This window comes from Paramisgurnus dabryanus, chromosome 13 (assembly GCF_030506205.2).
Source record: "Paramisgurnus dabryanus chromosome 13, PD_genome_1.1, whole genome shotgun sequence".
Lineage (NCBI taxonomy): Eukaryota > Metazoa > Chordata > Actinopteri > Cypriniformes > Cobitidae > Paramisgurnus > Paramisgurnus dabryanus.
In genome coordinates, this window is record NC_133349.1 from 36,877,419 (window position 1) to 36,891,306 (window position 13,888).

The 13,888-nt window shown below is 46.2% G+C and overlaps 1 protein-coding gene across 1 annotated transcript in view; it reads left to right on the plus strand.

Annotated features, from left to right (window-relative positions):
- Positions 1 to 13,888, plus strand: part of arhgef2b (rho/rac guanine nucleotide exchange factor (GEF) 2b) — a 52,698-nt gene that overhangs the window by 26,990 nt on the left and 11,820 nt on the right. The window contains exons 3-7 of the mRNA XM_065243062.2: positions 9,787 to 9,854; positions 10,576 to 10,639; positions 10,890 to 11,022; positions 12,708 to 12,817; positions 12,899 to 13,042. Of these exons, the coding sequence (XP_065099134.1) occupies positions 9,787 to 9,854; positions 10,576 to 10,639; positions 10,890 to 11,022; positions 12,708 to 12,817; positions 12,899 to 13,042 (519 nt within the window). The remainder of the gene's footprint in view (positions 1 to 9,786; positions 9,855 to 10,575; positions 10,640 to 10,889; positions 11,023 to 12,707; positions 12,818 to 12,898; positions 13,043 to 13,888) is intronic.

Here is a 13,888-nt window from a genome sequence, read left to right on the forward strand (position 1 = left end):
CCATTTTCGCGTCAGTTCAGGGTTAGATTACGCAAAATTAAACAGTCTACGCGAAATTAAACAGTTGTCACCTGGCGTTGGGGTTAGAGTTAGGTACGCGAAATGAAACAGTTGTCACCTGGCGTTGGGGTTAGAGTTAGGTTTGGGTAGGGATGTCATTATGTAAATCTAACCCTAAACCGACGCGGAAATGGTAAGAAAATAGGAAAGAGAATGCAACGGACGTAATAGTATTGAAGTCCCCAGTTCGTCAAAAAATGACGCGAAAGGTATACCCTTCGCGTCAACATATGACGAATGGTCAAGTGTCGTCAAATATTGACGACATGGGGTGAGACTGGGTTGGTACTACAGGAAGATTTGTTTTTGTTAGCATTTTCTTTTACACTTTAAACAAGGTGTCATATCATTTCCTTTCACATTTTATATATGTATATATTATATTTATACTTTTCTGCAGCACTTTGTAAATATGTGGTTGTCTATAATTGCTGGGTTGTTGCGGTGATATAATTTTTCCACCGTTTAATCAGTGCTTGACAAACCAGGAATAACTGTATCACCGGGAGGGAGGAGCTTATAAATGCACATGCAGGCGTGCGCATTTTACTTTCACTTTTGAATTAGAGGCAATAGTTTAAATGCAGTGCTTGCGGATGGCTTATGAATCCACGTGAAATGCGAGTGCAACAGCTGTTTTAATTAAGTGCTTGTGTCGGAAATCTGCCAGTCCCAGGCTGAGTAACAGAATCCGTCTCTTTCTATAGTTAAAGTGCTGCTTGAATAAAGGGTTTATTATTATTCTTAATGAAAAAACAACAAAACAATCTCACTTATATTAAACATTATATATGTCATGTGTGGGGAAGGACAGAACCCAATTGCAGACAGTTTTTGAACAAAAAAACTTTTATTATAAAAGAAACACCCTCAAGGGGGCAAACAATGACAATAATCCAAATGAATAACATAACGTGACACTTAGCAGGGCAGGACTAGACAAAACAAGAACACACAACATCATCGTAAAATGAACAACGATCCAGCACAAGACAGTAGACACAAGGGCATTAAATAGGGGAGAAGTAAATTAGGGAACGAGCAACGAGGACACACAGGTGAAGAAATCTTTTGTGTCCCCAGAGTGCGTATGTGAAGTTTTAGCTCAAAATACTCCACAGCTAATTTATTATAGCATGTTCAAATTGCTAATTTGTATGCCTGAGCAAAAGTGTGCCCATTTTTTGTGTGTTGTTTAAAATGCAAATGAGCGGATGAAGTGCAAACACTGATCACAATGATGGTTGTAATTGAAAATCAATTGTGCTGTCAAGTACTTTTTTCTTTCTCTCTTTCTCTGCACTATGGCAGTGCTGTGGTTGGATATTGCAGATAAGGGGGCGGTATTACTGTAATTCGCCTTGCTACCTACCTCACAAAACAGGCAAAATCTGACCCAAACGAAGTTACTGGGTTGATCTTTATTACATTTTCTAGGTTGATAGAAGCACTGGGAACCGAATTATAGCATTTAAACATGAAAAAGTCAGATTTTCACACTATGACCCCTTTAAGACAGGAGAGCGCCACACTAAACAAGACAACATAATAAGGGCTGCCATGATCCTGTCACATGAAACAAAGGAAAATACATATAGGGCTGACAGAAACACGACAATATATGTAAATTATAACAAAAATGACTAAGCGCACTGCTTCTGCCACCATCTGGTCTGTCAGCTTGCCCTTCACACTCTGAAAGTAATAAATGAAATCTGACACTTGCTGTACTGTGACTTGACGCGCGTTCAGCTCCGCTGAATTCACCCATTCAGTTGTTAGTGTTTGCTCTCTCTAACTAAAAGAAATGATTTAATTACAAGAAAAAAATCAAAACAATGGTGGAAGACGGTGACGCGATTGGCAAGTGATCTAACCGGTGAGAGGCTGAACCCCCTATATCACCAGTTATACAGACTATCGCAACAAGCCTACTGGACATTGTAGCTTTTTAAAACTTTAAACAAATTTATTAATTGATTAATGGCACTTTTTCCAAATAAGGCAGAAGAAAAAGTATGGAATAACTGTATGTTAAGGAAACAATATGGAAGCATAAAAATAAAGCCATATTAGCAAAGTCCCTTTAGGGAAGTCGTGCTACTTAATGGCCATGCTTGTAATGCCTCTGGGAAGTTATTTCAGTCATGCAAGACTAAAGTCATATCTAGTTGAATGTGAAAAGGCAACTATCTCTAAAATTGCATGCTAAAATCACAATGAAACAACATATTTATGACCAACAATTAATCTGACAATAACTGTACCATAAATCTTTTCTTAAGCTGAAGCTAAGAACCACAATTTTTTTAAGGTCATTTCTGCTACTGCACAGAAACACTGCACTCTGTATAGACTCATTCTGGACTTACTTGTATGCCAGTTGAGATCGTCTCGGTTACGTATGTAACCCTCGTTCCCTGAAGGAGGGAACGGAGACGTCACGTCGTGACCGACGAATTGGGAACTCGCTTAGAGAGACCAATCTGCTTCGAATACTACTAAAACGCCAATGAACTTGGCATTGAGATATTTGCATAATGCTGGCGCCGCCCCGCCAGGTGCGTATATAAGCAGCAGGTGCAAATAGGGAAATTAGCTTCTTTTTCGCTGAGAAAGCCGGAAAGTGTGACCGGCCGATAAACAGCAGGGAGCAGCCCTGTGGCGACGGGACGTGACGTCTCCATTCCCTCCTTCAGGGAACGAGGGTTACATACGTAACCGAGACGTTCCCTTTCAGTCGGTCACTACGACGTCACGTCGTGACCGACGAATTGGGAATCCCTACCAAAACGCCACTGAGGGCTGACCTCTTCCAGTGTCTGCGTAAAGCCCTCCGGTTCCACTTAAGGATAAGGAGAATTAGGTTTTAAGGCAGAAGGCCGGGCACTAGATGTTCCTTTAACCCCACAGTAGTGCCAGCGACTGGGAAGCGCCCTATCTGAGCGGTATAGGGACGCTGCGGAAGCCACCGCCCTGTTAAGGGCTATTGGTGGGCGAAAGTCAACCGTAGTTGAGATATAAATGACAGCCGTGGCTGTGTAAGCAAAGCAGTGCTCTGCTGAGGGAAACGTGGGCTAGTAGGATTAACCCCACGGAAAAATACTCACAAAGGAACCCGATGGGACGCAATGTGGATGCCCGAGCCAAACACATAGGTTCGCGAGGATGCAGCTAGTGAGAGGCTGGCAGCGGATGCTCCGCAACATCAGGCTGCCAAGGCAGCGGAGGAGACAAAACAAGTACTACGCATTTTTGTCCTGAAGGCCTTCCATACTGACAGTTATTGTGTAGCGTCAGTCGGAGGCTGCAAGCCGACCTGCGAGCCTGTTCTCTGTGCTTCCCCTAACGAGGAAAGAACACGAGAGGAGACAGGCTCGACACGAACACTGTAAAATCTAGTGAACATATTAGGTGTCGCCCAACCAGCAGCTCTGCAGATGTCTGTTAGCGAGGAACCACGAGCGAGTGCCCAAGATGAGGCAACACTCCGTGTGGAGTGCGCTCTCAGATTAAATGGACAAGGAATGCCCTGCAGATTATAAGCAAGGGCGATAGTATCGACTATCCAATGAGACATCCTCTGCTTAGTGACAGCTTTCCCTCTCTGCTGACCACCGTAACAAACAAAGAGCTGATCTGAGGTCCTAAGGCTTTGTGTGCGATCCACGTAGATGCGTAGCGCTCGTACGGGGCATAATAAAGCCATGGTCGGGTCTGCCGCCTCCGCGGGCAAAGCTTGCAAGCTCACCACTTGATCTCTGAAGGGAGTGGTGGGAACTTTGGGCACGTAGCCTGGTCTGGGTCTCAATGTAACACTCGAGACAGCAGGGCCAAACTGAAGGCACGAATCGTCGATAGAGAATGCATGAAGGTCACCTACCCTCTTAACAGAGGCCAATGCGAGTAGGGTCAGAGTTTTCATTGATAAAAACTTCAGACTCGCAGACTGCAAAGGCTCGAATGGGTTCTCCCGCAGGGCTTTCAGCACCATGGACAGGTCCCAAGGAGGAATAGAGGGAGGGCGCGAGGGGTTTAGCCTACGAGCGCCTCTTAAAAACCTAATAACTAAGTCGTGCTGGCCGACTGATCTGCCATTAATAAGTGAGTGATGAGCAGAAATAGCAGCGATATCAACTTTAATGGTGGAGGGTGACAGCCTACCATCTAACCGGCGTTGAAGGTATGAAAGCACAATATTAATGGGGCATTCTCGGGGGTCCTCGCGTTGCGAAGAGCACCAATCGACGAAAAGGTTCCATTTAAGCGCGTAAGCCCGTCTTGTGGACGGAGCTCGAGCCGCGGCGATGGTGTTAGATATCGCTTGCGATAAATCACCTAAACCTTGTGCGCGCTCAACGACCATACGTGGAGATCCCACAGGTCGGGGCGCGGGTGCCATAATGTGCCCCCTCCTTGAGAAAGAAGGTCCTTCCTCAGGGGAATCCGCCAGGGAGGGGCTGTCGCGAGGAGCATTAGTTCTGGAAACCAATTCCTGGTCGTCCAGTAAGGAGCGACCAGTAGAAGGCTCTCCTCGTCCTGCCTGACTTTGCACAGCGTCTGTGCGATTAAACTCACTGGTGGAAACGCGTATTTGCGCATCCCCCGCGGCCAGCTGTGTGTCAGCGCATCCACGCCGAGGCTGCCCTCGGTTAGTGAATAAAACAGGCGACAGTGGGTATCGTCCGGGGACGCAAATAGATCTATCTGCGCACGACCGAACTTCCTCCAAATTAGCTGTACCGTCTGGGGGTGGAGTCGCCATTCTCCGGGGCGCGCAGCTCGGGAAAGCGCGTCTGCCGCTGTATTGAGTGAACCCGGAATGTGAATGGCACGAAGGGACCTCAGATGCTTCTGACTCCAAAGGAGGAGATGACGGGCGAGATGCGACATGTGACGAGAGCGCAAACCGCCTTGACGGTTGATATACGCAACGGTCGCAGTGTTGTCGGTGCGTACTAGTACATCCTTCCCTCGCAGCTCCGTAGCAAAGCGTACGAGTCCCAGATATACAGCCCACAACTCGCGGCAATTGATATGCCAGTGCAGCTGGGGTGCTGTCCACACCCCCGAAGCTGCAAGCCCGTTGTACGTGGCTCCCCACCCCGTGTTGGATGCATCTGTGTGTACAACAGCATGCCAATAAATCTGTCTCATGGAAACCCCTGCTCTCAGAAACGCAGGGTCTAACCACGGGGTGAATGTTAGACGACACGCAGGTGTAATGGTTACACGGTGAATGCCGGCGCGCCACGCTCTCCTCGGGACTCGATCGTGAAGCCAACGCTGAAGCGGTCTCATATGGAGCAGCCCGAGCGGTGTCACGGCCGCGGCTGCTGCCATATTTCCCAGGAGCTTCTGAAATTGTTTCAGAGGGACCGCGTTCTTCCCTCGGAAAGAACCAAGGCAAGTCAGAATTGATTGGACGCGCGCTTCTGTTAAACGTGCCGATAAATCGATCGAGTCCAGTTCCATCCCGAGAAAAGAGATCCTCTGCGTGGGACAAAGTTTGCTCTTTTCCCAGTTGACCCGAAGACCCAGACGGGCGAGATGCCGAAGCGTTAAGTCTCTGTGCTCGCAAAGCGTCCGCCGAGAATGCGCTATTATAAGCCAATCGTCGAGGTAAGCCAAAATGCGAACACCGCTCTCTCTCAGGGGCTTTAACGCCGCTTCCACTACTTTCGTGAATACACGGGGAGAGAGAGACAGCCCGAACGGTAGTACTTTGTATTGGTATGCCCGCCCCTCGAACGCAAAGCGCAGAAACGGTCTGTGGCGAGGGAGAATGGTCTTTCAGATCTATTGCTGCAAACCAATCCTGGGGCCGTATTGACTGAAATATCAGTTTCGGCGTTATCATTCTGAAGGATCCTCTTTGGAGAGATCGGTTCAGAACGCGCAAATCCAAGATCGGCCGTAACCCACCGCCCTTCTTTGGAACTATGAAATACGGGCTGTAAAACCCTGAGCTCATCTCGGTTGGAGGGACCGGTTCGATCGCGTCCTTCGCCAGGAGGACATCGAGTTCTGCACGCAGTACATGTGCATCGGACGCTTTCACTGTAGTGAAACGAATGCCCGAGAATTTGGGTGTGTGCCGGTTGAATTGAATTTCGTAACCGAGGCGGATCGTGCGTAATACCCATCGGGACGGGCTGGTAAGCTGAAGCCAAGCTTCCAGAGACCGTGCGAGGGGAATTAACGGCACAACCGGAGAGCTCGCGGTGGGGCAGACGAGCGGAACAGGTGAGACTGCCGGTGCGCGCGCCGTAAGAGCGCACGCAGCTACAGTGTGTGTGCGTGTTGTGACACTGACCTGAGACCGCTGAGGGAGCTGGTGGTCCGGTCTCCGCAGTGGAGAGCTCGGACTCCTCAGAACCCCCGCTGGCGATGGAGGAGAGGGAGGATGAGCAGATGAATGCCCGCTCACATCTCTCTCGATCCTCTGGAGACCTGGAGAAGGAATAGGAATGCACTCTTTTTGTGGTTTTGTGGGTGCCGGCTGAGAAGCCGGCGGAACAGAAACAAAACGAAACCAAAGATTTTCCACCCGGCCCTCCTCCGGGGGAAGGAGCGGTGCGTTCACCGTCTCCCGAAGAGTGATCCCATCCGAATCCAGGTCGCCCGTCTCAGGGCCGCTTAGATCCCCGTCTGCGACCACGGGAAGCGGGTTGAGCGGGCGGGGCGGGCTGTCGACGGCTGTTCCCCCTCCGTTGTCTGGATGATTTCCTAGGGGGGGGGGGCGGAGGCAGCCGCCACAGGGCGCCCTCGGCGAGGAGCAGACTGGGCAGCCGGTGCTGGTGGACGAGAGGCAGGCCTCTTGCGCCGGGGCATGATCTTGGAGATCGCTTCAGTCTGCTTCTGAGCGGCGGTGAATTGCTGCGCAAAAGACTCCACCGACTCGCCGAATAGGCCAGTCTGTGACACTGGAGCGTCCAGGAACTTGTTCTTGTCCGCTTCCGTCATGTCAGCCAGACACAACCATAGGTGGCGTTCTTGGACCACGAGTGTAGACATCGCACGACCAATCGCCTGCGCCGTCACCTTCGTAGCGCGGAGAGCCAAATCAGTGGCAGCCCGCAGCTCCGAGAAGACGGGTGAGTCGTGTCCTCCCTCATGCAGATCTCGTAAGGCCTTCGCTTGATGGACCTGCAGCAAAGCCATTGCATGCAGAGCCGAAGCCGCCTCTCCACAAGCCTGATGGGCAGCGCCCGTTAAACCGGACGACTGTCTACAAGCCCGAGAGGGAAGGGTTGGGCGGTCCTTCCAGGAGGCAGCGGTGGTCGGACACAGCTGCATCGCGACGCCCCGCTCCACAGGGGGGATCCCCGTATAACCCTTAGCGGCTCCGTTGGTGAGGGAGGTGAGGGGGGAGGGCTGAATCGGCCGTAACCGGGTAGAATACGGCGACTTCCAAGTCCGTGACAGCTCCTCGTGCACCTCGGGGAAGAAAGGTACTGGTGGAGAGGGCTGTGAAGCCCGGGCAGCTCCGAAGAACCAATCATCCAGGCGGGACGGTTCGGGCTGAGGGGGGTTAACCCACTCCAACCCTACGGTCTCCGCCGCTCGAGAGAGCACAGCCACCATCTCCGGGTCAAACTCCGGCGTCACGACCCGACCAGAGGGAGGAAGAACGTCGGAGTCAGCTTCGGAAAGAGGGGCTCCACCCTCGGGTGTTGCGGTCGAAGCGGGTCCAGAGGGAGGCGCAACGGATTCTACAGCGCTCGTAGAACACGAGGCTGCAGTCTCCATAGGCACCTCTACCGGCTGAGGACGGGAAGGCTGAGAGCCGGAGGACGAATCCCCCGACCGGCTCAGCACAGTTAGACGCAGATCGTCCTTAGAGAGCTTCGCGGCCGCTCCGTGGCGGCGGTCAGAACTCACCGGACGCGGACGCCGTTCCCGTAGAAACGACAACCGCCTGCGTAAATCCAGCAGGGACATCTCCTCGCAATGAGAACATGCACCCCCAGCGAACGCAGCCTCCGCATGCTCGATGCCCAAGCATGAAAGACAGCGCTCGTGACCGTCCTTTGGACCCATGTACTTGCCGCATCCAAGAACACACGGACGAAAAGCCATCCTGAAAAGGACGCTGATCTCCGGATATACGAGAGAGTGGCTGCCTTTAACAAGGCACAAAGCTCTCCGTATCACTCTTTTAGGGAAATTCACTCTTAGATGCTCAGTTGATGATGCGCACAGGGATCAGCAACGCACTCACTAATAACTCAAAACAAAAAAGATGCAGAGTAGTGGAAAACTGCGGCGTCCGCTGTGGTACTGCTTGTCCAACCAACTTCAGCAATCGTTTCCCACCAGAGCAGAGAGTAGCTTCTCAGTAGCAGATACTGCCGGCTTTCGAAGCGATAAAAAGCTAATTTCCCTATTTGCACCTGCTGCTTATATACGCACCTGGCGGGGCGGCGCCAGCATTATGCAAATATCTCAATGCCAAGTTCATTGGCGTTTTAGTAGTATTCGAAGCAGATTGGTCTCTCTAAGCGAGTTCCCAATTCGTCGGTCACGACGTGACGTCGTAGTGACCGACTGAAAGGGAACCACTGTTGCTAAGTGCATTCAGGTGATTTTCCTTAATTATCAACATACTTACAAAAGGGTGAATGTTTGTAGAACAGCTAGCACTGCAGATGGTCAAATGTGCTGAAAGATTTGCTTGTTTGTGTTTATTTTTGTGTCTTGGACTAATGTTTAGAAAGTTGGGCTTGTAACCCGAGAGTTGCTGGTTCGGGTCTAATGCCCGGCAGGTTGGAACTGAGGTGCCCTTGAGCAAGGCAAATGTCCCCCATCGCGCCCCAGACGGTCATCCTCACTTCACTTTTTTGTCAAATTTGGATTCAGTGTGTTGATAGCCGCATTTTTGGTTTCGTTTTCTCAATAGTTTCAACAGATAAACAATAAAACATAGCCCTTATGACACAACCAACAATAACTTAACCATGCCAAGAAAACAAATGTGTAATACATGGTATTTTATGTTTATTTAAAGACGCACAGACCATGTTTCTAACTTCAACCATAATGCAAAATCAAGTATTAACATAATAACTGGCTGCTATATTAATTTAGTCAACAAAATGCTTGCACTTCAGGGATTTATAAACACTTTAATAGAATAAGTGAAAGTGACGTTATGTCCAGTGTATAGTAACGCATACTTGGAATGTGTCTTCTGGTGAATGAAGGGAAGCATAATCTGGAGAACTGGGAAGCACGATTGCCACAAAAAAACAAGCTATTCGCTCCAAACGCATCTTCGCACAATTTGAAAATATTCAACTCAAGCTAAAAATTAGCATGACACAAATTGAAATCCCATGAGTGATGAACTGACTTCAGATGTTCAATTCACATTTATACCTGTAGCACTTTTCACAGTATTGCATATCAAGCAGCTTTTCAGTAAATACAGGGCAGAAAAGTACAGGCAAATATAAATAAGGTCTAAAATTACCTCCATTTTTCATGAGCTGAACTTAAAGATCTAAGACTTTTTCTTATGTACACAAAAATAATATTTCTCTCAAATGTTCATAAATCTGCCTAAGTGAGCACTTCTCTTTTGCTAAGATAATCCATCTACCTCGTAGGTATGGTATATCAAGATGTTGATTAGGCGGCATGATTATTACACAGGTGTGCCTTAGGCTGGCCACAATAAAAGGCAAAATAATGATGTTATTTTATTTTCCTTTGTTTTCCCAGCTTGCAATGTGACTATCCACAACCGTTGCAGGGACACACTGGCCAACTGTGCCAAAATGAAGCAGAAGGTAAGAATCAACTGAGGGTTTAACATTGAGCTGGTGACAAAACCAGCTTGTTTTTTATGAAGTATTACAGATGTTTTACTTTAAAATGTATGGAAAAGCAAAAGTTAGTTTTATTGGTAATGTTTTATGGTTCCAAAAAACAGATTTATAAATAACAATAAACTAAAACAGTAACTCATGAGGAAGATGTTCATTGCCTTCATAAGCTAAAGCTAAAACTGTTGTTGTTATCCATTCGTGCTATGGTTAAAATAATTCTAATGTAGTTCATTAAGACCACCTCTGTCAAGCTTCAAAGTAATAAAAAACCCTTTCATATAGGGGCGGTTTCCCAGACAGGGTTTAGATTAATCCAGGACTAGGCTTTAGTTATATTAGGACATTTAAGTAGTTTTTACAAACAAAAAAAAAACATCACTGATGTGTATCTTGAGACGATGGCACTGATATATGTTCAGATGTCAATGCAAGGTGTTTTTAAATTAAGGCAGCGCAACATGCAAACCACCCCACAGTATTCTGAATTCTTACATTAGTTTCATGCAAGGAACAGGCAGATTTTTGTCATAATTTTGTTCTCTATCACTTAAATACGGTACTTTTATGGTAATTCTCTAATATTTACATATATACGTGTGTAGCTCATAGATCCAAAATATGTTAAATGTTTGTGAATATTTCAAAGATCAAATGCATATCTTAACTTGTGTATAAATTGTAGCAACAGAGGCTGGCGCTGGTCAGAAACGCAGCAACTTTGCCAAACGTGGCCCTCCGCACCAAAAGTGAGTGTCTGTCTCTCTCCTGTCCCAGTTTCTTCAAATGAGTTTCCTGTTTTTTCTTCCATAAACAAATCCGTCATGAATTCAATACAACATTTACAAACCAGTATCTCTTACCAGTGCATGTATTGACCCTTGACCTTCTGTCCTGTGATCTGGAGCCTTTATAGTTTGATATGAACAGAATCTGCTGAATAATGAGAAGTAAAGGATTGTTACACTGTTATTCATTAATGTTGTTTTTCTTCATCAGACCCGATAATGAAGGAGAGGCCTAGTTCAGCAATCTATCCGTCAGAGACACTAAGACAGTCTCTACTTGGTTCCCGTAAAGGACGCTCCACCCTGTACCTCAACAAGAGCATTTCCACAAATAACTTAGCGGGGTATGGATGTCTTACACCAGGGTTCCTCAAATCTTACCCTGGAGGGCCAGAGCAGGTTCAACCCTAATCAAACTGACCCACCTGTTATTTTCTAGTGATCATGAAGACCTTGATTAGCTTGCTCAGGTGTGTTTGATCAGGGTTGGAGCTAAACTCTGCAGTGCTCCAGGGTAAGATTTGAGGAACCCTGTCTTACACTAAAGCAAACTGCCCTATAGGCTAAGTGCAGTAACTACGCAAACACTGAAACTGAGAAAAAAAGCCCTTAAAGTTTTTTACACCAGCCAGTCAAATATGTTACTGCAATTTTGGCCCACACGTTTCTCTGAAATGGGACAAATTGAACCAGGAGACTTTGTCACAAGACACAACAGATCTCACAAAGCCCATTTTAACCATTAACTCAATTTTGACCAAATGCATAGTTACTGAGCTTTGGCTTTGTAGGGCAGCATAGACTCTATTGTGTGTGCTGGGTTTATGTGCACATGTTGTCTAGTGTGGCATGACATGACTTCCAAATAAAAGACATGAACAAGAGAATAGAGCGTTTGCGGTTTCTGACCCAACGCTATGAAACAAATTACCTCCACTTTATCAGAGTTCAAAACTCATTTAAAAACGTATCTCTCTGCTCAAGCCTTTAGCTGAAACTAGTCATTCTTTTATGTGACGCCTTTTATAACTGTATTTTATTTCAAATCTAGGATATGCTACTTCTTTTTATGTTTTCTTTATTCCTAAATGCTGTTTTTATTTGATTCATTGTTTTATTGTTTTTATCTTGTTGTTTAATGTATCCTTTTATTCTGCTCAGCACTTTGGTCCATCCTTACCATTTGGAAAGTGCTGTACAAAGAAATTGAACTTGAAATGAACCAAGTCAATAAACACTAAAGGCCGTTTCACACGGTACGCGGCAACCGCGAATGTTTAGTTCTTTTTCAATAGGAGACGTGCGGAAAGTGGCAAAACGGGGGCGTTTACAGAGGTGAAGCGGAGTTGGTCCACACGCCTTGCTCGTGCACCCAAAATCCTATTCCTTCTCCGGACATGGTACTTCATGACAGGCGCCGTTGAAGATAAACATATTTGCACTAAATGCTGCACAAAATGCTTCCAATACAAGAGAAAAGCTGAAGCCGCGCAGCGATTTTGCCGCTTACCGCGTACCGTGTGAAACGGCCATTACACATCTCTAATGGAGGGCCTATGTACGGAGGGTTGTAAGCAATTTTGAGATTGACGGCTGGCTCACCCAGTTAGAAGAAACACAAAATATATGTATGATTGTCTTTTTTTTAAGGAACATGAAAGAAGATATTTGGATCAATGATGTTAAACACACAGCTTATTGTAACCATTGACGTCCATAGTAGGAATAAAAAACATGATAGAATTCAATGTTTGTGCTTACCATCATTTATCAAAATATCTGCTTTTGTGTTCATCAAAATAAAAAAACAACAACATGAGGGTGAGTAAATGTTGACAGAATTGTTATTTTTGGGTGAACTATCCCTCTAAGGTCCATCCTATTTCACTGAGGTCCATTCAGTTTAAAATGTCTGCCCTCACCAATGGCTGTAAGGTTGTTGAGGCGATCTTGAAAAGGCGTTACATATGCTATCATATACTGCATGTCAACAAAGCTAATTTTTGTTTTTGTGATGCGTTTGTATTAGGAGTCTGAACGATGACTCTCCTCTCGGACTCCGGCGGATTCTCTCTCACTCCACAGACTCTCTGAACTTTAGAAACAGAGCCATGTCAATGGAGTCCCTCTATGATGAAGGTACAATTGAATACTTTCAAAGATAGATGATTTGAGGAAATGGATACAGTTTGTAAAAGAGATTTGCTCTCACCTTCACAGGAGAGATGTATTACGCATCAATGCTGGAGGAGTTGAAGAAGGATGGGAAAGATTTTGAGGCAGACTCCTGGAGCCTAGCTGTGGACTCATCTTATCTGCAGTCTCATCGCAAAGACGTCATCAAAAGACAAGATGTTATATATGGTGAGACATGGACTAGACCATAAGTACACTGTTACGTAAAACGCATGGGATAGGACGGTGACTTGTGCCACTTTCAAGTGTGGTTTGATATTAGGTTATACACTAAAGGCACACAGCATATAACAGTATGTGCTGTATGAAAAGACAAACAGTCCTAAAGGCGACAATTTTAATGCAGACCCATTTTGCAATCAATTCATACTTACTTAAACCTCATTCACGCAGCATTTTGATCTCAGAAAATATCCGTAAAATTGGCAGAGAGGCTTCAGTGTGAACACAAACATGTGCCATAAATGATCTGGGATTGCTCTCGTGAAGAGGACTTAGCAACATTGCCGCAAGATACCCAGAAAGCATAATGTGTGAACAAGATGCAGAAACAATTGCATAAGGGGCATGTCATAGTGAGGACGTGTGTGTGAAGCTGAGATCATTCATCAGCCCATCACTAGTACAGTACATCACACGCTACTTCATATCATAAACAAAAATGCATGCATGCGCATGGTTTCTGGAGAGATAAATAACAGACAATGAGCAAACTTCAGACGCTGCGGAGAAAAAAACTATCAAGTGCAGGACTTAAAACATGTCACGTGTCTTAACGGGATCTTTATGGCATGTGTGTGAATGCACGCACAGATTCTAGAAAATTATTGGCAGACAAATCCCGAATGAATTTTCCATGTATTTTCTGAAATGTCTGTGTGAATAGAGCTTTAGATTATTTAGGCAACGTAACTGCTTAAACTTTAGTGGATAAACAAACACTACAACAAATCCACTTTGTTTCAGAATAGCACAAATAGCCTGAAAGAAGTCATTACAGACTTGTATTTTTTT